This window comes from Urocitellus parryii, chromosome 6 (genome assembly GCF_045843805.1).
Source record: "Urocitellus parryii isolate mUroPar1 chromosome 6, mUroPar1.hap1, whole genome shotgun sequence".
Taxonomy (NCBI): domain Eukaryota; kingdom Metazoa; phylum Chordata; class Mammalia; order Rodentia; family Sciuridae; genus Urocitellus; species Urocitellus parryii.
The window spans coordinates 79,387,166-79,411,969 of record NC_135536.1 but is presented as its reverse complement, the minus strand read 5'-3'; the positions used below and the strand labels follow the sequence as shown (position 1 = coordinate 79,411,969).

The 24,804-nt window shown below is 38.1% G+C and overlaps 1 protein-coding gene across 2 annotated transcripts; it reads left to right on the top strand.

Annotated features, from left to right (window-relative positions):
- Positions 1 to 1,623: 1,623 nt before the first annotated feature.
- Ttc5 (tetratricopeptide repeat domain 5) lies at positions 1,624 to 24,035 on the top strand. Of its 2 annotated transcripts, XM_026412011.2 has the most exons (10): positions 1,624 to 1,705; positions 4,628 to 4,757; positions 6,630 to 6,841; positions 7,227 to 7,377; positions 8,373 to 8,464; positions 9,986 to 10,042; positions 10,798 to 10,944; positions 11,115 to 11,329; positions 21,307 to 21,451; positions 23,384 to 24,035. In XM_026412011.2, exons 1-10 carry the CDS (start codon positions 1,655 to 1,657, stop codon positions 23,501 to 23,503), a joined length of 1,320 nt encoding a protein of 439 aa, XP_026267796.1. In that variant the 5' UTR covers positions 1,624 to 1,654; the 3' UTR covers positions 23,504 to 24,035. The 2 variants fall into 2 exon arrangements, with proteins under 2 accessions (XP_026267796.1, XP_026267797.1); XM_026412012.2 differs by lacking the exons at positions 1,624 to 1,705; positions 4,628 to 4,757; positions 8,373 to 8,464 and having other exon boundaries at positions 6,702 to 6,841.
- Positions 24,036 to 24,804: the final 769 nt, after the last annotated feature.

Genomic DNA, 24,804 nt, shown 5'->3' with positions numbered 1-24,804 from the left:
TAAGATTTATTCCTTGTTTCCCTTTATTAAATCATGAACATTTCAGTTTACTGTTAAGAAATTCAATGATGTTTAATTATTGTATTTAATTATTTAAAACAGAGCCCAGAAGGACAATCTTGGTAACTTTATGTCCTGTTAGAGGCAAGTCTCCAAAGCATTCTTGTTGAAGGGGCAGAACATTGGGGTTCAATGATGGTTCTTTCCACATATATGTTGTACAAGATTAAGTTAACATTTTTAGGCTTTAGTTTCTATATCTGTAGAATGAGGGTTTGAATTACATTATCTTTAAATTGATTTTTTACTGGTTTAGGATGAATTACACTGAGCTTATACTAATGCCAAATAACCATTTTTCTTTAGATAATAAGAGTCATACTGAAATAATTTGAACTTTTTTGGATTTAGTCATTATAGGGAATGCAAATAAATACTCTTCTTTACATAATTGAATACTAAGCAAGTAATATTTTCTTCATTGGGCATACAGAGTATAATTTTTTTTCAATTTTTTTTTTTACTCCAGAATTAAGATGGTATCTGAAGGAATATCTTGACTTAAAAGTTTTAAAATGTGCCTATTTTGTAGGTAATGAGATTTAATAGATTACAATGTATTTTTGTTCCCTATATAATTTTAAATTTTGTTGGAAAGTGGTTTGAGGAAATGATTTTATTTATGTAGCTTCATGATTTTTGCTGAGAACACTTAGCTTCATCCTTTGTTAGGCTCACAGAATCAATTTGATTCTGAAATCAAGTAAGCTATAATTCAAAAGGGTAAAGAGAAACTGTTAGAAATACTACATATTACTTTAAAAAAATTTATTCAAGAGTTTAATACATTCATATGGTACAAATTAAAAAGGTACCCAAAAAAAGCAGAGCGAAATTCTCCCTTCTACCTCTGTCTCCCAGCCACTCTGTTTCTCTGTTTGGAAGCAAGTTACTGTTGGCAGTGTCTTCTCTTTTCAGAGAAAGTCTATGTGGAAGCATTTTTTAAATTAAAAAATTATTTAGTTTTGAATAAGTACATTTATGTGGCAAAAAAATTCAAAAAGTACACAGTGAAAAGAATTCTCTGCCCAGTCGCCGTTCACTTTCTGGAGACATTGTTTCTTGAGTATCCTTCTGGAAATAGACAATGAATATGTAAACATTATGAGTGTACAGCATGATAGTTTTATAACGCCATACCAAGTATAGTAGATTTATTAAGATAGTGCATTCCAAATGATGAGATTACTCATATGTTTGAAAATCTGCAAAGTTTGTAAAAGAGTCAGACGTTACCGTTGTTCTACATTATCTTCAAAATTTCAAAGGGCACAGGCATTCCACTGTCTTAAACTGTCTTCTTTTATAGGAGTATTATAATCTTGATATAAATAAGTAGGAAGATATCAAACAAAAATGCACATGTGATTAATTTTAGGACATTTTGTTACTCAGAATTTGGGAAAGAAATTTTTGATTTCAAAGGTGATTAAAGAGCTATTTTAGGCGTTAGTTCAAGTCGGTTTGGATCAATGCCCTTTATGTGCAGGTTAGCCTCCAGAGCCCTAGATGTCGCTGTGGCTCCGCGATGGGCGTGTGTGTGCGTCTCTGTGATTACAAACTTGAGGGCAGAGAAGCCGAGTGCGGCTGGGGAATGATGGCTGAGGAAGAGGAAGAAGCTAAGCACATCTTGCAGAAATTACAGGTGAGGCCACAGATTCAAATCTGTGTGTGCTTTTGTTACTCGGGAAGAAGCAGGGAGCCCATTTTATACAGTGCTTGCGAATTCCACGGCTCATACTCGGTGCTGCACGCGTCTGTGCGGTTACTATAACAACTCCCGAGGTGCAGCTGGCAGCGGCCAGGGAAGCTTCCCGTCCAGGAGAGGAACGCAGCCCGTGTGCTAGCACCCGGTGCTGCCGCTGTGAATGCGGAAGGGGAATTGTTGCTCCTGACTGTACTCCTGTACATTCTTAGAGAGGAACTCCCCCGCCCCTCTAGATTCCTCCGTGAAAGCGTATTTATGTGTGTGGCAGGTCTGCATGAACCATTATCATGTGTTGTTTTATCCCTAGAAAGGCCATTTCTTTTAATACCTTTCTGCTTTGAGATTGTCAGCAATCACAGTAATGGCCTGCACTGCAAATATCCTGGTTCCTTTCCTTAGGACTTCACGGTTTGGATATTTTTTTGACCGCTGTAGTCCCAGTTTGGAATTCATTGCAGACGGGTTCAGGCTTTACCCTAGTCCACAGGTACTTGTTCTTTTTACTATTGTACTTGGTAGGTAGGAGTTATGTAGTTTCTTGATTCTACCTTTCATTTAATGACCTAAGAATTTCTTTAAACCTCAGAAACAGACTGAAATGTGAACATTAAGAGTTTATGACAGGCTTGTAACTTGCTTCAAGGCGTCAAACCCAAAAGTTTTAAGCATTGATGAGATTTGTTTTCTGAGCAGGTAACATAATAGCACTTTTAGAGTGTGGATTTAAGTCACTTCCAGCTGATTTGGATTAACTTCATTTTATTCCCTCCTGTGATGCCTGAAGTCAGAAATTCCCAATCCTGGCTCCATATTAGAAACATCATATATATGTATTTCTGAAAAAGTATACTAAACACAGATTATCCCTGAGGCTATCTGAGGCTATTTGGAGCGATTGTAAGTTTTTTACCTTCTGTTTTTGCATACACCTATTTGAATTTTAACAAATTGTAGGTATTGATATTGCCATGAGAGAAAAACGTTCAGTCCAGCAAAACAAAACCAAACAAGTTCTTGCATGTTTGTTTTAGCAAACTGAAAATAAATAGAAAGACCTTGTTTTAAACTCCCAATTTGCAGCTAATCCATGCTTTTTATTCTGAGTAGGATTTTAAATTAAATATAACACATGTATTTGTTAGAAACAGGTATGATATATCAATTTAGTCAACATACCTAATGAGAGTCTACCATGATCCAATCCGTGTTCTAATGCTCTGGTGTAACTCAAAGCAAAGTCCTTTGCATTATGGAGCTTATATTCCAGTGGTAGAGACAGAAAATGGACAATGAATAGGTCACATAATTTCAAATGATAGGTACTATAAAGAAAAGTAAAAGAGTGATTTAATAGTGTGGGAGATTAGTTTGATTTTGATAGTTAGGGAAAGTTCTAAGAAGCTGGTGTTTGAACTGAACTCTAAGTAATGATGAGGAATGACTCATGCAGAGTTCTGAGGAAAGAGTGTCTAGGCATAGGGAAAAGCATATATAAAGATCTCAAGGTGGGATCAAGCTTGATGGCTTTGAGAACTGAATGATGGCTAATATGACTTGAGTATTATAGGAGGGAGGGTGGTAGGAAGTGGAATTTTTGGCTGGTTGGGTTGTGGGAGGTCAGATCATCCAATGTTGCAACCCATGGTAAGGAGTTGGATTTTATTCTATCTGCAGCTGGAAACTTAGGGTTTGTGATATGATATATATTTTTATTAGGTCACTCTGACTACAGTATAGAGAATGGAAGAGAGTAGAATCATAGTGATTAGTAAGAAGCTATTACAGTAGTACAGGCAAGTACTGAAACTGTTTTAGTCTGGGATGGGCATAGCATGATGGAGACAGGTGGACGAATTTAGGATGTCTTGTGGCGGGAGTTGATAAAACTTGATTGGGTTGGTCTGTATGTTTCTGCTGCTATTCAGTTTCAGGAAAAAAAAAATAGTGAAAAAGTTCCACGGGAAGATTCAGAGACATTTCAAGGAGGAAAGAGAACATTTACTTGCAGATAATGCCAGACAGCCAGAAGATGACTTGACAAAAAACAAAGAAATGGGAAACAAACAAACCACAATAATCATTTAAAGAAACAAAACCTTAGGGCTGCAGATGTAGCTCAGTGGTAGAGCTGCTTGCTTAGAATGAACGAAACCCTGATTTAATCCCCAGTGCTGCAAAAGAAACAAAACACTGCAAAAATACCAAGGTTACCAAGTTCACATTGGACTGTTTGTGGTGGAAAACAATGCCCTTCTCACATGTTTATCATATTCAGAAAGGTCATTTGTTTTCACATACCAACATAGGAAAAATTGGGGATAAAGTGTTTTTTGTTAGGAAGTCTAGATTTTAAAATATTTTATTTATTTATTTTTTTGCTTTGCTGGGGATCGGATGTAGGGCCTTCTCTTTGCTAGGCAAGTACTCTGCCACTAAGCTTAGGAAATCCAGCTTTAAGGGTATATTTGAAAGTTTTAGTCTTTGGGGGCCAGAACCAGACAGAATAATCTTGTTAACTTTGGTTTTTCTTAAGTTGCAAAGTGTTTGCCTCCTCCTGACTATGGTATGGGAAGTGCTTAGATATTGGAAGCCCTATTGGAGCTGGGAGAAAGAATTGTCTTTATAGTACAGAGACTGACATGGGACAAGTTGGGACCTTGAAAGTGGGCCCTGGATACTGGCTGCTTTCCTCATGATTTGTGGCGTTTCAGTAGACCTGTCCATCTGCCTATTGTGCCATTCTAGGTGAGAGAAGAGAATCGGTATTTCTAGGCCAAGAGCTAGTATGATTAGTCCTTTTCAAATTTCCTTGTAAGATGCTTTCTCCCCACTTAATGGTACTATTCTTCTGCCTTTTAGGAACTGGTGGATCAGCTCTATTCATTTCGAGATAGCTATTTTGAGACACATAGTGTTGAGGATGCTGGGCGGAAGCAACAGGATGTACGGGAGGAGATGGAGAAGACCCTGCAGCAGATGGAGGAATTGGGTATGAGCTGTAAAGAACTTGGGTATGAGCTGTAAAGAACTTGCAGCCCCTTGCTTGTCATTGAAATGTGATAGAGTTTTGTCTCTTTATTTAGCCTGGTCTCTTGTTGGTGGCATTTATGGGTTGGTAGAACAGATTGTTTCTTCTAAGGACCCTTGTGCAGGATATTAAGCTTTCAGTCCCTAAGCTGTTTTCCTAAGGTTTTATTATATCAAACTTGTTGCTTGAAGTATTGTGGTAATCTCCTTAATTGATCTTTCTGTCTTTAATTCATTTTACTTCCAGATCAACTTATATACTGACCTTGGCCATAGTTATCTTTCTAACTCATTACTTCATTTATTTAATGGCATTTAATCTTATTCTTTTGGCTGGCTTTTTCCCCCCACTAGTACTAGGAATTGAGCCAGGTGCACTGTACCACTGAGCTATGACCCCTGACTCTTTTTGTTTCTTTAAATTTTGAGATGCTAAGTTGCCCAGGCCTTGAACTTGTGATGCTCCTGCTTTAGCCTCTTAAGTAGTTGGGATTATAGGTGTGCACCACCATATTGGCCCCCTCTTATCTGTCTTTTTGCTCAAGTGTCTAAAGATTCCTGCTATTGACTGTCTGAAGTCTAACCCCCTTAACCTCATATTTAAGTGTCCATCATCTCACTCTTTTTTCTAACTTTAATTCTGACTACTTGTTTATCAAGGAACTTTTTGTTTCATCCAGGTTGGAATACTCATGCTTGCATGAACATACCACATGTATTTTTGTTTATATGATTTTCTAACAGGAAGAATCTTTTTTTAAAAAAAATTTATTGGTTCTTTTATATATGACAGTAGAATCCATTTTGACATAATTATAAAAACATGGGATATATGTTGTTCAAATTCAGTCTCCAATACCTCCCTCGACATCCAGTTCCCTTCCTGTAAAGCAGAAAGGGGTGTGTGCAAGATCAGGAACCACAGAACAAGAATCAGGCACCAAAAGAAAGTTTATAGGGTGGGGGGGGCTCCTCGGGAGGTTCACTGGTCAGCTAAAGGGTGAGGGCCGGGGAAGTCACCATGGGAAAGACAAGAACAATGTTAATAAGGGAATCTGGAGGTAGGAGGGCCTAGGCCATCTAAATTGCAGCTACTGACAGCAGATTGGCGGAGCTGAGTTTAGGGGGGTTATGTCTATCACAGGCTGGTCAGGGCTGATGTGAGATGACAGGGCAATTTCTTCTGCTGGGGAACCATGGTGGTTGGGGTCCGTTGCCATGTCAGCTTATGATTGGCCATTTCAGGTCTCCTCAGCCAGGTAGAAAGTCCCTACCCCCAGCCACTATGAAAGTGGAGGAGGAAGGGAAATCTGCAGACCTAACACTTCCCTTTACTGATCTTTCTGCCATTTACCTATATTAATTTTTAAAATTAATTTCTTGTGGATGTACATGATGGTGAGATTCACTGTAGTATATTCAAATATATACATAGGCAAGTTATATCAGATTTATTTGATGCTATTCTTTTCACATTCCCCCTCCCTTCCCTTCATTTTATCTTCTTTTCTCTTTACTTTTTAAAGCCCATTCATTGAGTGAGTACCCTGTGCTGCTTTTCATTGTTATTTTAATTTTCCATGTGTTAAGTTTTATTTCTTTCACCAGATTGTGAAAGCCTTCTAAGGTAGAAATACTGCTTGCTTTGTTACCCAATACCTAACATAGTATTCTCCATATAATAGGCTTTCAGTAAGTGGATCACTGTTAAAAATTTTCCTCAACTCCTTCCATTCCTAGAGCTAGCATGCTGTTATTTCTTGAGAGACAGTACCCTGGTCTTCCCACTTCTCAGGCTTTTCAACTTTCCTTTATCTTTTTCTTTTCTTCCTAGGTTCTGTCCAGGGCAAGGCACAGGCTCTGATGCTAACAGGGAAGGCACTGAATGTGACTCCTGACTATAGCCCTAAGGCTGAGGAGCTTCTGTCAAAGGCTGTGAAGCTGGAACCTGAGCTGGTGGAAGCCTGGAACCAGCTGGGTGAGGTCTACTGGAAGAAAGGGGATGTTGCAGCTGCCCACACCTGCTTCTCAGGAGCCCTCACCCATGTGAGCTGCCCACCATCCCCTCAGAAAACACAGATGGGAAGGATGGAATTCCTTTGGTTCTGTGAATTTCTCTAGGACTCTAATAATAAATCAGAGCTAAGTTTGAACTAGGAGAACATAATCAGAAGGGTAAAGGAGCCACCTGGATGAGGAAATCAGGGATGGGGAACTGAGAAAGGAAAAAGGTGATGGGATCAAATTCAGGGGTAGATAAGAAGTGAAGAAAAGTGAGCAACCAAGCTAATCCTTGTTGTTGGCATCCCAGATGCAGATGGCAAGAATTAAGATGAAAAATTAGATTTAGGAGAAGATTGAAGTCAGAATAGATCTAGAAAGAGAAGGTAGAATCAGGAAGGTTGAGTGTTATGTTTTTTTAAATTTGCAGTGCAAGAACAAAGTCTCCCTGCAAAACCTGTCAATGGTGCTTCGCCAGTTGCGGACTGACACAGGAGATGAACATTCTAACCATGTCATGGACAGTGTTCGGCAAGCTAAGTTGGCTGTGCAGATGGATGTCCTCGATGGCCGCTCCTGGTGTGAGTGCTCTCAAGAGATCTTCTAGGTTTCTAGAGTTGTGGTTCTCAATCATGGCTACATACCTAAATCACCTGGAACCTATCTTGAATCTTGACTGTAAGGTAAACTAGGGCATCTTGTTTTAAAGAAGCCCAAAAGGTATTTTGATGAACCACTATTCTTTGATTTCTTCTTTTTCTTTTTTTTGTATGGTGCTGGTGCTGGGGATTGAACCCAGGACCTCGTGCATAGTAGGCATGTGCTCTACCACTGAACCCCTCACCTGTACTCTTGGATCTTTTGATTCAATGGAGGAGACAAATGCTTCCACATAAGCAAGTAGGGCTTTTGTAAAGTTTATTCAAGTTTCTCTTCAAGGGGATGCGGGGTAGGGTGTTCATGTTTATCTGTCCTGCAAGAATTTTGGTCATACTAAATATAGTGTCATCCTGGTTTGGTCCTAGGAATTGAACTTTCTTTTTGGTCCTAGGAATTGAACCCAGGGGTGCTTAACCACTGAGCCAAATCCTCGTTCTGTTCTTTTCTTTTTTTTAAGAAAATTAAATAACTAATTAATTCTATTTAGGTATATATAACAGCAGAATGCATTTTATTCATTGTACACAATTGCAGCACAAATTTTCATTTCTCTGGTTGTTCACAATGTAGTGTTGCACCATATGTGCAGTCATACATGTACCTAGGGTAATGATGTTGTCTCATTCTACCGTCTTTCCTGTCCCCATTTTCCCCTCCCTCCCCTTTGCCCAATCACAGTTCCTCCAAATTCTCAGTTGTTTTTATTTAGAGACAGGGTCTCTCTAAGTTTCTTAGGGCCTTAATAAGTTGCTGAGATTCGGTTTGGATTTGTGACTCCCTTGCCTCAGCCTCCGGAGCCCCTGGGATTACAGGCATATGCCACTGTGTCTAGCTGAAATAGACTTTTAGGGGTTAACAGAATAGGTCATATCCCGGATTTGGGCTCAGAGATGATCCACTGCTGTTTTTCTTTCAGATATTCTGGGGAATGCATACCTTTCTTTATACTTCAATACTGGCCAGAACCCTAAGATCTCCCAACAAGCCCTCAGTGCCTATGCCCAAGCAGTAAGTACTTGTGGTCACTTAGGTTCAAGTAAATAGAGACAATCACAGAAGGAAGAGCATCATTCAGTCTTTCTTATGGTCCTTTGGCAAGTAGCATGTGAAGTATTATCTGGTTTCTTATGTTTGTAAAACTGTGTTTGCACAAATAACTTATTTCTTCTTATAATGTGAGTGTTAGGAGCTACTTGCAGCGTGATGCTTTAGTGCTAGATAGTTCCTGGAGCTATTTAGATATTGTAGAGGCATGTATAACCAAATCACAGAAGATGTCTCAATCTGTTTATATTTTTTAATGGGAAAAAAAGACTATTAAAATAATGCTTATTAATTGTACACATTTATTTTAAAGAAAGAAGAAAACTCTTTAACGCTTAAATACTACCCCCACATTAACTAGTAGACAGTGTGGCTCTGGATTTCCTGTAGGCTAAAAGAGAAAATAGAATATAGTCTATTCTGCATCATTACCTAGAATTAATTCACTGGAGCTCATTCTTTGCCTAGTCTTCCAGGCCATTTTTACATGGGTCTTTCCTTCAGGCTTTGGATACCTGATTACTCATTTTTAGGAGATTCACATTGGCCTTCTGAGCACTTCTTATTTGACTCTCATGTTCATCTTTCTTCTTTGCTTTCATGAATTCTTTGATATAGAGAACTGCTTTTTAACCTATCATTACTTGTTTTGATCTTTGTGGCAAAACAAAGAAAATATTTCCCTTATATTCATGTTTGTGTTCAAGGACTGTCCGTTTTTCAGTGTGGAAACTTAGAGATTTATATTTTACTCTAATTTCTTAACTTTGTGAATGTTTGCATTTTACAGAATACTATGGCATTTTAATATTTGACTTCTGCCAATTGCTCTTAACTCTTTAATTTCTTCTCCTAAATCCACATTTTGAAACATATCTGAACTAATCATTTAAACAATTTTAATTCATGTTGTTTGTGCTTTTGTAGTATGACAGGCAATTAATGCAATGAACAAATGAACAGATCAGTTTCTTCACAGCACATTTGCACTGTCCTTTGGTTTCTGGCGATGTATTTTAGAGAATCAGAATTTGACTTTCCATTTGTGCTTTAAGGGGGTTTAGATGTAGGAACATGATTCTGCATGGGTCTGGAGCCAGGCTCATGGGCAGAAGAAATGCATTAAATCAATATCATATCATATTGTGCTAGGCTTTCCTCATTTATCCAGCATATTACTACTAAAAATTATAATCAGAATGTGTTCACATATTTCTTCATATTCTGTCTTTATAGTACTGTGTGGATTAACTAAAACCATATTTGAAAGTTTTACGTATATAAACACTGTTACATCCCTCAGGTTTGAGAGATTGAGAGACTGAGGAACATATATAAGGAACAATTGTATAGTAGTGTAGGTATAGGTAATATTTTGGCAAGAAACTAAATTTTTTCTAGGAACAAGAGGTCTAGGATGTCATATGTATGGCTATCCTTAAGATTGAGGCAGGATCCACCGATGATCTTTTTATCCCATTACAGGAGAAGGTTGACGGGAAAGCTTCTAGCAATCCTGACCTTCATCTGAACAGGGCAACGGTAAGACCATGGGACAGTAGTCATAGGAAGGTTAAATAAAAAAGACATTATAGGTCTTGGCCTGTGAGGATAACTGAGTATACATATGGACAAAGTTCAGTTCGAACTGTGAGAGGAAAGCCAAATTATTTCTAGAACTAGTTAGCTCAATTTGACTTTAGTATCCCATGGAATCACTAAAGAGAGAGAGGGGCTGGGAGGTAGGTGAGTACATAGAAAATGGGGAGATGGTTTAGAAGACTTTGAAGTAAGATGTGAGGGAAGGGGAGGGGGGATAGTAGGGGATAGGAAAGGTAGCAGAATACAACAATTACTAATAGGGCATTATGTAAAATTGTGGATGTGTAACCGACGTGATTCTGCAATCTGCATTTGGGGTAAAATTGGGAGTTCATAACCCACTTTAATCTAATGTATGAAATATGATGTGTCAAGAGCTTTGTAATGTTGTGAACAACCAATAAAAAATAAATAAATATATGCAAATGGAAAAAAAAGAATAAATGTAAAAGTAGAGTGACCCAATATATGCCACCTTTTATTTAGAGTTTGTAATAATTTCATCTTTGAAGTAATTTCATCTTCGTCATTGCTATCACCTTGGCCAAGAAGGATGATATTCATGGTAGGACAGGAAAATAATTGGGAAGTAAAACAGTTTATTTCTCCAGGCTCCTAACTCATTGTGGCATTATTCTCTCTGCATAGTTTGGACATATTTATAATTGGGAAGTTTTGGACTACTTTTTGTACAGTTACATAAATATGAAGAGAGTTATGGAGAGGCCCTGGAGGGCTTTTCTCGGGCTGCAGCACTAGACCCTGCCTGGCCAGAGCCCCAGCAACGAGAGCAACAACTCCTGGAATTCCTTAATAGATTAACCATCCTCCTGGAAAGCAAGGTAAAGATGTATAATAAGGGCTGAAGCCTACTCTTTTTTTCTGCTAGGGGTCAAAAAATAAGAAAAGAATAGACTTAGGTGGTAGTGACCCCATTAAAATAGGTGGGTGAGAGGGAAGGACTGAACTCAAGAATAATTTTCACTTTTTCCTATTTCTCCTTCCTTTGCAGGGAAAGATGAAGGTGAAAAAGCTACAGAGCATGCTGGGAAACTTGCGTCCTGCCCACCTAGGCCCCTGTGGTGATGGTCGCTATCAATCAGCCTCTGGGCAGAAGGTGACCCTGCAGCTCAAGCCTCTGAGTGAGCTGAAGCCTGGTGTAAATAGTGGTGCTGTGGTCCTGGGAAAGGTGGTGTTTAGCCTAACCACAGAGGAGAAAGTCCCCTTGTGAGTGTCTTTTGCCTTTTCTCTTTTTCTCCCTTTTGAACTAATTGCTCTCACTTCTTGTCCTTTCCCTGACAGTTTGAGGGCATTGTTAATGGTCACAAATTACTGACTTCTCATTCCCTTCTGTTCTACAAGCAAAAATTGTCTAGGTGATATCTAACAATCCTTGGCAGAAGCCTTTATAGTTTCTGTATGCCTGTTTCTCCCCCTGAGTTTGGTGCTTTGTGAATTCCTATATTTATAACAAATTTAACAGGACATTTTTAAAATAAGATACAGAAATCTTAAAATTCTGCCTCCTTTGAGTTTTGATGATTATAGAATTGAAGGAGGACAAATTCTGTTCTGTTTAGACTTAGATTTTCTTAGGTAGTTCCAGAAGGTGAACTTTGAGTTGGAACTTAAGGCCAGATTATAGGGAGATTTTCCCAGATTTGTCATTCAACAAATATTTATTGAGCATATACTGTATTTGTTATGAGGAGTGAGAAAAAAATTTATAAAGGACTTAGGCTAATGATAGCAAAGGAATGAATTAAGAATATTCATTTAGAAAAATTTAAATCTTGAAAACTTAGGCTTTAGTGAGTGCCATCACTCCTTTGTTCTTCACTCACTTCCTAATCCTTTCTTGACTGTCTCTCTTTTGTTTCTACTGAAATGGTTTATTTTCTGGAATTACCAGAGTTTTTCTAAGCACATGATTCATTGGCTTCACTACATGATTTTATAACATTTGACTTATCTTTCACTGTCGTCTTTCACATTCTTTCTGTTCCATCCAATCTGAAAAACAGTTCCCATTACATTCCTGAGCATTCTCCATTGGCATTTTCTAGAAGTATGTGTATTTGATGAATTGAAGAGCAAGAAGATTGTTGAGGAAAGTTTAGTTAATGAGAGCACACCTTAGAGCTGAGAGGAATGAAAAAGATATAGACAAAGGGTAAATTTTAAGGAAACTTTGAGAATATATAAATGTTTTGCCACTTTTTGGTTTCTCTCTTTGCCCAACTTCTAAATGTTAGCTTCTTTAGGACTCCTATGCCATGGGATGTTTGCCTACATTGATTGGTGATTGTCTGACGTAGTCTATAGAAAGACTCTGAGGCTTTGACTGGATTCATCAGGAGAGTACTATGCTTGATTGCAGTGTTCCCTGTGAATTCAAGCATGCTATGTACTGGCATGAGCACTGATTTGTCAGCATCTTATCTATAGTTTATCTTGCTTGGTGATGTCATATGAACCCAAGCCTATGGCTATTTCCTCCATGCTCACAGGTATATCTTCAGCAAGGCCTAATTTTTGGGTTTTGCATCCCTTTATCTGACTGCTTCTGGGCTTCATTTAAAATTTCTAACTCAGTGTGTTCAAAATTTCTCATCTGACTGGTCATGGTGGCGCACACCTATAATCCCAGCGGCTCAGGATGCAGAGGCAGGAGGATTGCAAGTTCAAAGCCAGCCTCAGCAAAAGTGAGGTGCTAAGCAACTTAGTGGGACCCTGTCTCTAAAGAAAATACAAAATAGGGCTGGTGATGTGGTTCAGTGGTCAAGTGCCCTGAGTTCAATCCCCAATACCCCGCCACCAAAATTCTTATTCTTTCTTTCTTTAAAAAAAAAATTAATTAATTTATTCTAATTAGGTATATATGACAGCAGAATGCATTTTGATTCATCGTACACAACTGTGGCACAAATTTTCTTTTGTCTGGTTGTACATGATGTAGCACCACACCACATGTGCAATCGTACACGTATCTAGGGTAATAATGTCCATCTCATTCTACCATCTTTCCTCCCCTCCCTTCCTTTGCCCAATCACAGTTTCTAATCATTATTTCTAAACTTGCTCCTCTTCCTTGAATTCCCTGTTGGTGAATGGTACCATCTCTTTACTCAGTCACAAAATTAACACTTCTAAAAGTAATTTTTAGATTTTTCCATTCTGTTTGAAGTAGTCACCAGGTCTTATGCATTTGCTGGTTTTGTTCCTACTTCTCTCTTTCTACTACCTTAATTCAGCCTGTTCTCCAAACACATTTCCCTGACTCGACTTTTCCTCCAGTGTTCCATAGAGTTGCCAGAAAATCCAGATGAAAATCTGAACATTGCCACTTTCTATTAAAATTTTTTTACTGGTGTTCTGTAGCTTTCAGAATAAAGTTTGAACTCTCTAGCTTAGTTTAGGATTTGCTCTTTCTTTTTTCATAATCTTTGTCACTTTCCCACATGTACCTTTCATTCTAACTGTAGCACTATTTTGTAAGTTTAAGAACAGCTATTTTCATACCTCTGTGCCTTACACACAATTATACTTCTGAATAAGCCTACAGCTTCTTCTTAATATAGCTAAATTTCCTCCTAACATTTCCTTCTAAAAATTTTCAAACATACAGCAAAGTTGAAAGAAATTTACAGTAAGCATCTATGTATCCAACTACCTATGTTGTACCATTAATGTTTTGCTATTAGTTTATGACATCTGTGTATTTATCCATTTATCCATTTTACTTTTGGTGCATTTCAGAGTAAATTGCAGGAATCAGTATAGTTTTCTCTAAATACTTTAGCATACAATCTTTAACTGAGGTCAGTATTTGTTTGCATTATTTTCTGTTTATGTGAAATAGATCTGCAATGAAATGTACAAATCTAAATGCACATTTGCTGAGTTTTGACAAATGCTTGCATCTTTATAACCCAAGATGGAGATCATGACAACTACCCCAGGAAGTTCCCTCATTCTCCTTCCAAGTCAGTCTTACTCCCATCTCTCAGAAAATTTTATTTCTATTGAAGATTAATTTTCCTGTTTTTTTTTTTTTTTTTTTTTTTGTCTTTTCTAACTGGAGATTGAATCCAGAGATGCTTTACCACTGAGCTGCATGCCCAATCCTTTTGATTTTTTAATTTTGAGACAGGGTCTGACTAAGTTGCTTAGGACTTTATTAAGTTGCTGAGGCTGGTCTAGAACTTGTGATCCTTCTGCTTCAGCCTCCTGAATGTCTAGAATTACAGGTACTACCATACCCTGCTATTTCCCTGTTTTAACCCAGCTAATTTTTTTTATCCTGTGAGAGTAATCATTTTCCTGAAGAAAGTCTTCCTTGCTTTCCAGTTTTGATTTATAGGCCCACAGCCCAATCTGTGCTTTCACTGAATTTACCACAAGGGAAAAAGCTGAGTATTCATCACACTGTGCTTTAGTGTTTTTGTTTTTTTTTTTTTTTTTGCAGCGTGGGGGATGGAACCCAGGGCCTTGTACATATTAAGCAAACAGTCTACCACTCAGCTACACCTCAGGCCAAGAAATGGTTTTGTTGTTTGACTTCTGGTAGTTTATAGGTCATTAATAGATGGATTGGTATCTTACGGCCAGATACAATGCTTGACACATGTATAACATTTAGTGAAAGTTTGTGGAATTAAAGTAGATTGACAGCGGTAGTTAGGGGTTTTGGCTAAGTGTGATAATTAAATTGATAGGCTAGGAATAATGCTTCAGTTGCAGTGTTTGGGGCTAGTTCATCATTGATATTTGTTGGATGACCTCATAGTGTCTGTGTCCTAAGTTCTTAGCAAAGTGATGGATTGTTGAGTCTTACGTGCATTTTGTAGCTATATAATATCTAAGATAAAGGGGACTCAGAAGTACATAGTAGGTGATGGTTAGTGAGATGATGAATAGTGAGCAAGTTAGTGAGAAAGCATTTGTTTATTTTTTTTTTTTATTTTTTATTTTTTATTTTTTTATTTTTTTTTTTATTGTTGGTCATTCAAAACATTACATAGTTCTTAATACATCATATTTCACAGTTTGATTCAAGTGGGTTATGAACTCCCAATTTTACCCCGTATACAGATTGCTGTATCACATCAGTTACCCGTCCATTGATTGACATATTGCCTTTCTAGTGTCTGATGTATTCTGCTGTCTGTCCTATTCTCTACTATCCCCCCTCCCCTCCCCTCCCCTCCCCTCCCCTCCCCTTTTCTCTCTCTACCCCTTCTACTGTAAATCATTTCTTCCATTTGTATTATCTTGTCTTACCCCTCCTTTCCTCTTATATGTCATTTTGTATAACCCTGAGGATCGCCTTCCATTACCATGCGATTTCCCTTCTTACTTCCTTTCCCTCCCACCTCTCAACCCTGTTAATGTAAATCTTCGTCTCAAGCTCTTCGTCCCTACCCTGTCCTTGTTTCCTCCCCTTATATCAAAGGAGTCATTTGGCATTTGTTTTTTAGGGCTTGGCTAGCTTCACTTAGCATAATCTGCTCTAATGCCATCCATTTCCCTCCAAATTCTATGATTTTGTCATTTTTTAATGCAGAGTAGTACTCCATTGTGTATAAATGCCACATTTTTTTAATCCATTCATCTATTGAAGGGCATCTAGGCTGATTCCACAGTCTTGCTATCGTGAATTGTGCTGCTATGAACATCGATGTAGCAGTGTCCCTGTAGCATGCTCTTATTAGGTCTTTGGGGAATAGACCGAGAAGGGGAATAGCTGGGTCAAATGGTGGTTCCATTCCCAGCTTTCCAAGAAATCTCCATACTGCTTTCCAAATTGGCTGCACCAATTTGCAGTCCCACCAGCAATGAACAAGAGTGCCCTTTTCCCCGCATCCTCTCCAGCACTTATTGTTGTTTGACTTCCTAATGGCTGCCAATCTTACTGGAGTGAGATGGTATCTTAGGGTGGTTTTGATTTGCATTTCTCTGACTGCTAGCGATGGTGAGCATTTTTTCATGTACTTATTGATTGATTGTATGTCCTCATCTGAGAAGTGTCTGTTCAGGTCCTTTGCCCATTTATTGATTGGGTTATTTGTTATCTTATTGTCTAATTTTTTGAGTTCTTTATATATTCTGGTTATTAGGGCTCTATCTGAAGTGTGTGGAGTAAAGATTTGTTCCCAGGATGTAGGCTCCCTGTTTATCTCTCTTATTGTTTCTTTTGCTGAGAAAAAACTTTTTAGTTTGAGTAAGTCCCATTTGTTGATTCTAGTTGTTAACTCTTGCGCTATGGGTGTCCTATTGAGGAATTTGGAGCCCGACCCCACAGTATGTAGATCATAGCCAACTTTTTCTTCTATCAGATGCCGTGTCTCTGATTTAATATCAAGCTCCTTGATCCATTTTGAGTTAACTTTTGTGCATGGCGAGAGATAGGGATTCAGATTCATTTTGATGCAGATGGATTTCCAGTTTTCCCAGCACCATTTGTTGAAGATGCTATCCTTCCTCCATTGCATGCTTTTAGCCCCTTTATCAAATATAAGATAGTTGTAGTTTTGTGGATTGGTTACTGTGTCCTCTATTCTGTACCATTGGTCCACCCTCCTGTTTTGGTACCAGTACCATGCTGTTTTTGTTACTATTGCTCTGTAGTATAGTTTGAAGTCTGGTATCGCTATACCGCCTGATTCACACTTCCTGCTTAGTATTGTTTTTGCTATTCTGGGTCTTTTATTATTCCATATGAATTTCATGATTCTTTTATCTATTTCTACAAGAAATGCTGTTGGGATTTTGATTGGCATTGCATTGAACTTATAGAGAACTTTTGGTAATATCGCCATTTTGATGATGTTAGTTCTGCCTATCCATGAGCAGGGTATATTTTTCCATCTTCTAAGGTCTTCTTCTATATCTTTCTTTAAGGTTCTGTAATTTTCATTGTATAAATCTTTCACCTCTTTTGTTAGGTTGATTCCCAAGTATTTTATTTTTTGGGGGGATATTGTGAATGGAGTAGTTGTCCTCATTTCTGTTTCAGAGGGTTTGTCGCTGATATACAGGAATGCCTTTGATTTATGCGTGTTGATCTTATATCCTGCCACTTTGCTGAATTCATTTATTAGCTCTAATAGCTTCTTTGTAGACCCTTTTGGGTCTGCTAGGTATAGAATCATATCATCTGCAAATAGTGATAATTCAAGTTCTTCTTTTCCTATTTTTATGCCTTTAATTTCTTTCGTCTGTCTAATTGCTCTGGCCAGTGTTTCGAGGACTATGTTGAACAGAAGTGGTGAGAGAGGGCATCCCTGTCTTGTACCAGATCTTAGAGGGAATGCCTTCAATTTTTCTCCATTCAGAATGATGCTGGCCTGTGGCTTATCATAGATTGCTTTTACAATGTTGAGGTATGATCCAGTTATCCCTAATTTTTCTAGAGTTTTGAACATAAAGGGATGCTGTACTTTGTCGAATGGTTTTTCTGCATCTATCGAGATGATCATATGGTTCTTATTTTTAAGTCTATTGATGTGGTGAATAACATTAATTGATTTCCGTATATTGAACCAGCCTTGCATCCCATGGATGAATCCTACTTGATCATGGTGTATAATTTTTTTGATATGTATTTGAATCCGATTCGCCAGAATTTTATTGAGGATTTTTGCGTCAAGGTTCATTAGAGATATTGGTCTGTAGTTTTCTTTCTTTGAAGTGTCTTTGTCTGGTTTCGGAATCAGGGTGATGTTGGCTTCGTAGAATGAATTTGGAAGTTCTCCCTCTTTTTCTATTTCCTGAAATAGCTTGAAAAGTATTGGTGTTAGTTCCTCTTTAAAGGTTTTGTAAAACTCTGCTGTATACCCATCCGGTCCTGGGCTTTTCTTAGTTGGTAATCTTTTGATGGTTTCTTCTATTTCCTCTATTGTTATTGGTCTGTTTAGGTTGTCTATATCCTCCTGACTCAATCTGGGCAGATCATAAGACTTAAAGAATTTATCTATGCCTTCACTATCTTCTATTTTATTGGAGTATAAGGATTCAAAATAATTTCTAATTATCTTCTGTATTTCTGAAGTGTCTGTTGTGATATTGCCTTTTTCATCCCGTATGCTAGTAATTTGGGTTCTCTCTCTTCTTCTCTTCGTTAGCATGGCTAAGGGTCTGTCAATTTTATTTATTTTTTCAAAGAACCAACTTTTAGTTTTGTCAATTTTTTCAATTGTTTCTTTTGTTTCAATTTCATTAATTTCAGCTCTGATTTTAATTATTTCTTGCCTTCTACTTCTTTTGCTATTGTTTTGCTCTTTTTTTTCTAGGATTTTGAGATGAAGTATGAGATCATTTATTTGTTGGTTTTTTCTTTTTTTGAGGAATGAACTCCAAGCAATGAATTTTCCTCTTAGAACTGCTTTCAATGTGTCCCATAGATTCCGATATGTTGTGTCTTTGTTTTCATTTGACTCTAGGAAGTTTTTAATTTCTTCCTTGATGTCTTCTAAAACCCATTGATCATTCAGCAACCTATTGTTGATTCTCCAAGTGATGCTTGATTTTTCCTTCCTTCTTTTATCATTGATTTTCAGTTTCATTCCATTATGATCAGATAAGATGCATGGTATTATCTCTACCCCTTTATATTGTCTAAGAGTTGCCCTGTGACATAATATATGGTCTATTTTTGAGAAGGTTCCATGTGCTGCTGAGAAAAAAGTGTAACTACTTGATGTTGGGTGGTATAGTCTATATATGTCAATTAAGTCTAGGTTGTTGATTGTGTTGTTGAGTTCTATAATTTCCTTATTTAACTTTTGTTTGGTAGATCTGTCGAGTGGTGAGAGAGGTGAGTTGAAGTCTCCCATGATTATTGTATGGTGGTCTATTAGACTCTTGAACTTGAGAAGAATTTGCTTGATGAACACAGCTGCACCATTATTTGGGGCATATATATTTATGATTGTTATGTCTTGTTGGTGTATGGTTCCCTTGAGCAGTATGAAGTGTCCTTCTTTATCCCTTTTGATTAACTTTGGCTTGAAATCTATTTTATTGGATATGAGTATGGACACTCCTGCTTGTTTCCGCAGTCCATATGAGTGGTATGATTTTTCCCAACCTTTCACCTTCAGTCTATGAATATCTTTTCCTATCAGATGCGTCTCCTGTAGGCAGCATATTGTTGGGTCTTGTTTTGTGATCCATTCTACTAGCCTGTGTCTCTTAATTGGTGAGTTTAAGCCATTAACATTTAGGGTTACTATTGAGATATGGTTTGTTCTTCCAGCCATATTTGTTTATTAATGCTATTAAACCTGATTTGTTTTCCCCCCTTTACTGTCCTACCTCCCACTGTTGGTTTTCATTATTGTTTTCCATTTCCTCTTCCTGTAGTGTTTTGCCAAGGATTTTTTGAAGAGATGGTTTTCTAGCTGCAAATTCTTTTAACTTTTGTTTATCATCGAATGTTTTAATTTCATCTTCCATCCTAAAGCTTAATTTCGCCGGATACACGATTCTTGGTTGGAACCCATTTTCTTTTAGCATTTGAAATATGTTATTCCAGGATCTTCTAGCTTTTAGAGTCTGTGTTGAGAGATCAGCTGTTATCCTGATTGGTTTACCCCTAAATGTAATCTGCTTCCTTTCTCTTGTAGCTTTTAAAATTCTCTCCTTATTCTGTATGTTTGACATCTTCATTATAATGTGTCTAGGTGTGGATCTCTTATGATTTTGCACATTCGGCGTCCTGTAGGCTTCTAAGATTTGGGGTTCTGTCTCATTCTTCAAGTCTGGGAAGTTTTCTCTTATTATTTCACTGAACAGATTGTTTATTCCTTTGGTTTGGAGCTCTGTGCCTTCCTGTATCCCAATGACTCTTAAGTTTGGTCTTTTGATATTATCCCATAGTTCTTGGATGTTCTGCTCATGGTTTCTTAGCAGACTTGCTGAGCTGTCTATGTTCTTTTCCAGTTGAAATACTTTATCTTCATTGTCTGATGTTCTCTCTTCTAGGTGATCTACTCTGCTGGTAGTATTCTCAATTGAGTTTTTAAGTTGGTTTATTGTTTCCTGCATTTCTAGGATTTCTATTTGTTTGTTTTTTATTACCTCTATCTCCCTGTGAAATTGATCTTTTACTTCCTGGATTTGTTTGTCAATGTGGTCTTTCATTATCTGATTTTGCTGTCTCATGTCTTCCTTGAGACTCCAGATCATCTGAAGCATGTATATCCTGACCTCTCTATCTGACATTCCATCTGTTGCACCTATTACCTCTTCTAAAGTTGAGTTGACCTGCATTGCCTGTGGTCCTTTCTTTCCTTGTCTTTTCATACTGCTGGCGTTTCTTTCTGTTTGGTGAAACTGTTGTGTTTTTGAAATTTTCCCTCTATTTATTTATATTGCTCTTGTATGGTTGAAAGATCACCTTGCAGGGCAGGTAGTGGCTGTGATACTCCTCCAATTTGTGTGATCCGTCTGTTACGCTGGCAGGCCCTAGGTCTACTCTTCTGGTCGGTCAAAGGTCCGCCTACCCAGCAGGCATGAGGGGCACCTCTGTCACTCCGCAGGTTGCTGGGCCTGACCTCCCGATGGGTCGAAGGTTCGCTTAGCTTGCAGGCACTGGGGGAGGGGCCGGTTCCACCCCTCAGTAGGCCGCTCGGCCGATCTGCCAGTGGTCACAGCCCCGCCTACCTTGTAGACACTGGGGGAGGGGACGGGCCTGCCCTTCAGCAAGCCGCCGGCCCTGTCCTACTTGTGGGTCCTGTCCGCGTTCCCTGCAGGCGTGCGTAGCTGATCTCTCGCTCGGCAGGTTGCTGGACCTGACCCCGCCCGTGGGTTGCAGGTTCGCCTAGCTTTCAGGCACTGGGGGAGGGGCCGGTTCCACCCCTCAGCAGGCCGCTGGGGCCATCCGCCGCTGGTCAGGGTCCCGCCTACCTTGCAGACACTGGGGGAGGGGACGGGCCTGCCCTTCAGCAAGCCGCCGGCCCTGTCCTACTTGTGGGTCCTGTCCGCGTTCCCTGCAGGCGTGCGTAGCTGATCTCTCGCTCGGCAGGTTGCTGGGCCTGACCCGCCCGTGGGTTGCAGGTTCGCCTAGCTTTCAGGCACTGGGGGAGGGGCCAGCATTTGTTTATTTTGCTAGTATTTTAAAACCACTGTTTCTGTTCTTTCCTGCCCACATACCTTTTTTTTTTTTTTTTTTTCCCTTTTCTCCTATCTTAACCTGGCAGTACATTTGGCCTAGTAGATTCAGATGGACCTTGCTATGCAGTGATGGTGTATAATATGGTGCAGAGCTGGGGAGTGCTCATTGGGGACTCCGTAGCCATCCCTGAGCCTAACTTGCGGCTTCACCAAATTCAGCACAAAGGAAAGGTGAGTAGTGACTTGGATTCTCTTGCAATTCATAGACTCTGAAAATGGAACCAAGCTTATCTCTTTTTAAAAAATACACATAAAAGTGTGAATATGTGTGGGTATGGTAAATATTTGTGTGGGTATGGTAAATATTTGTATGTTTATGCTCTGTTCCCTTTTTGTTATAGAAAAGGGAAACTATGGTAAACAAAAAGAAACTAAAAATTGACTGAAATATTGTCATGGAGATTTACTACTGTCAATAGTTTGATGTACATAGCTCCAATTCTTTTCCTTTTCAGAAATATATGCACACATTTTACTTTTAAATTATGTATGGGATATTACATGCCAATGTTTGTGAATATTTTCCTTGTTTTTACATATTCCACTACATTGTTTTGAATTCAGTCATAGGAGTAGTGATGATGATGGTAGCTAACATTTATTGAACAATTAACTGAGTGCTAGACACTGCTAGGAGTTTTATTGCCTATGTTGCCTGATCTGATTCTTTACAAAAACCTTATAAGAGTAGGCATGTAACCATGTTTTCATCATTTAGGCAGCAAACTATGTTATGCTGACCAAATCTGGTTCACCACCTATTGTTATCTGGCCTGTGAGCTAAGAATAGTTTCTATATTATTAAATGTTAAAAAGGAAAAAAGTATATTTTGTGATACATGAAAATTACAGGAAATTCAAGGGTTAGTGTCCATTAAGCTTTATTGGAACACAGCCACACTTACTTGTTTGCATCCGAATGCCAGAGATGAATTGTTCTGCAACAGACCCCATAACCCAGCAAGCCTGACATTTTTACTATCTACCTCTTTAACAGAGTTTGATTACCCCAGATCTAGATTATTTTAAATTTTTCCAAACATAAAAATAATGAACATTTTAATATCTTTGTCTGTATCTATGATTATTTCCTGATGTGAATTTTTAATGTAGATTTTTGGGTGTAAAGGGTATATAGAATTCAAAGGTTTTTGACACATATTGCCAAATTATTCTTTGGAAGGTTGTACTAGTTAGTTGTTAACTACCAACAGTGGATATAGGTGTTCTGTGTAGTTTCTTCCCAATACTGGGTACTGTTTTAATTGGTTTATTGATTACTTGTGAGTTTGAATATTTTATTATATGTTTATTGAGTTATTTATGTTTCTTCTATAAATTGTCTTTTTTGTTGTTGCTTGCACATATTCTTGTTAGAACTTCTTAAAAATTTGATTTATGAGAACTCTTTATTTTACTTTTATTTACAAGAGTTGATTTCACACTGTCAGTGGAATAATGTTTTTTGGATGAGGATCTTTTAGCAACATGTTTTACAACTTAATTTTTTTTTTTTTTTTTATTGGTCGTTCATAACATTACATAGTTCTTAATACATCATATTACACGGTTTGATTCAAGTGGATTTTACAACTTAAAATACATTTGAACAGGGAAAGTGAGCTGATATCTTTTCTGTTATTAAGACAAAGGTGACATTCTATTTCTTGGTCTATTCCTTCCTCTTGATATAAAAGGGAGGAGTCACTTTAATTTTTTCTTGGCAGATTAGTTTAGGGCCTTACAAACACTTGGGCTAACAGTTAAGAGTTTCCAGTGGCTCTGGTTGGCTACTGTATGTATCTGGTTACCTGTCAGAAGATGCTGGTGAAGGACCAACTCTGAGCTGATAGCATTTTTTTGTTAGGCAGAGCAAGGAATTTGGTATTCTTGGAGTTACATTCCCTGCCCAGATTTTCCTTCTGATGATTGGAACTTTGGAAAAATTATGTCTACTTTGTTAGCTGTTTTTTTTTCTAGTGAAAGATTTGGGTAAGGGGTGTATACATAGGACCAGTGGGAGAGTAAGTTGCCCGTGGTGTTGCCAGGTGATGGAGTGTTTTCTGCCTTAGGTTCTATAATCAACCTCTGTCTGTCTTCTAGGACTATTCCTTTTCCAGTATTCGTGTGGAGACTCCCCTCCTGCTGGTGGTGAATGGAAAGCCTCAGGGTTCCAGCAGCCAGGCTGCTGCCACAGTGGCCTCTCGACCGCAGTGTGAATGACCTCTCCTGACTTGCATGCTGAAGAGGGAGTGGAGGCGAGGATATATGCTCAAGGCACTCGGCCACTGGACCAGCCACATCCAATGACTCTGAGGGGTTTGGGGAGGGAGTATTTTAAATGAAGACTTTCCCTTTTCCTGCCCAATAAGATATTTTGTGTCTCCTTTTTTTTTCTCCCATCATGTTCCAGCTCAGAGCCACATAGTCTCATGATATATCTCTCCTGCCTTTTTTAACTTTTTGACTGCTGTTTTAAGCAAAGAGCTTAGAATTGGTAGAAGTGTTAGAATCTTGCCATGGGACAGGGTCCCCAAGGTTCCTGTTTTTTGTCTCCGTCCTGAGTCTAATATGTATATATCAGTTCAGTATTTATTGCTAAGGGGAGGGGTGCTTAACTTTTTAATGGCTTGATTTTTGAGCATTTTTTAAGATTTAAGTTCTTCCCCTTATTTGGGGCTGGAACAAAATTAAACTTGTTTCAAAGAAAAAAATACCATGTAGTTTGGTTTGTTTTTTTCTCTCCAGGCTTGGATTCTTGCATTTAAGATCTATTGAAATAATACTGTCTATTTGGTTTTTATATAAAATAGTTTATTTCTCTCAGTTAAAAAATTCTGGCAATAGACAGCCCAGAAATGAAAGCTCCAGAAGGTTGCTGGAGAAACAGTTTCATTTCATATTCTTATTTTATCATCCTTAGATGTGGTCCTCATTACGGTCCAAAGTGGCAGAGCAATATTATTCTAATAGTGTTTCCTAGGCTGAAAGACCAGAAAAAGCCATATATTTCATTTCTTCAGGTTCTAGTGATATATTTTATAAGTTTCTCTCAATATTTTCATGGAAAAATAAGGAAACATGAGTGAGAATTAATAACCAATTGAACAGCTGTAAGATAGTAATGATTACAGATGTATTTGGAAGACTTCTAGTGATATAGCTCAGGTCTTTCTCCTTGGTACAGTCCTGTTCAACTCTTGTTCAGTGACTTGAGTATCATTGAAATTTTGTAAAGAATGTAAAATACTTCTCAGTGAATTGATTACAATGTTCAAGCCTATCTAAAGAAGTTATATCTATCTTCTATGGGTATAGAAGATAGAAGTTATCTTCTGTCTGTCTAAAGAAGTTATAAAAGCTGAATGTAACAAGATAAAATTTTTTATTGGTACATTTTAATGGAATTCATTATGCTATAGTCATACATGTGCATAATGTAATTTGATCAATCTTATTGCCTAATACCTCTCCTTCTCCTTCCCTTCTTCACCTGATCCCCCCTTGATCTAATGGTCTCCCTT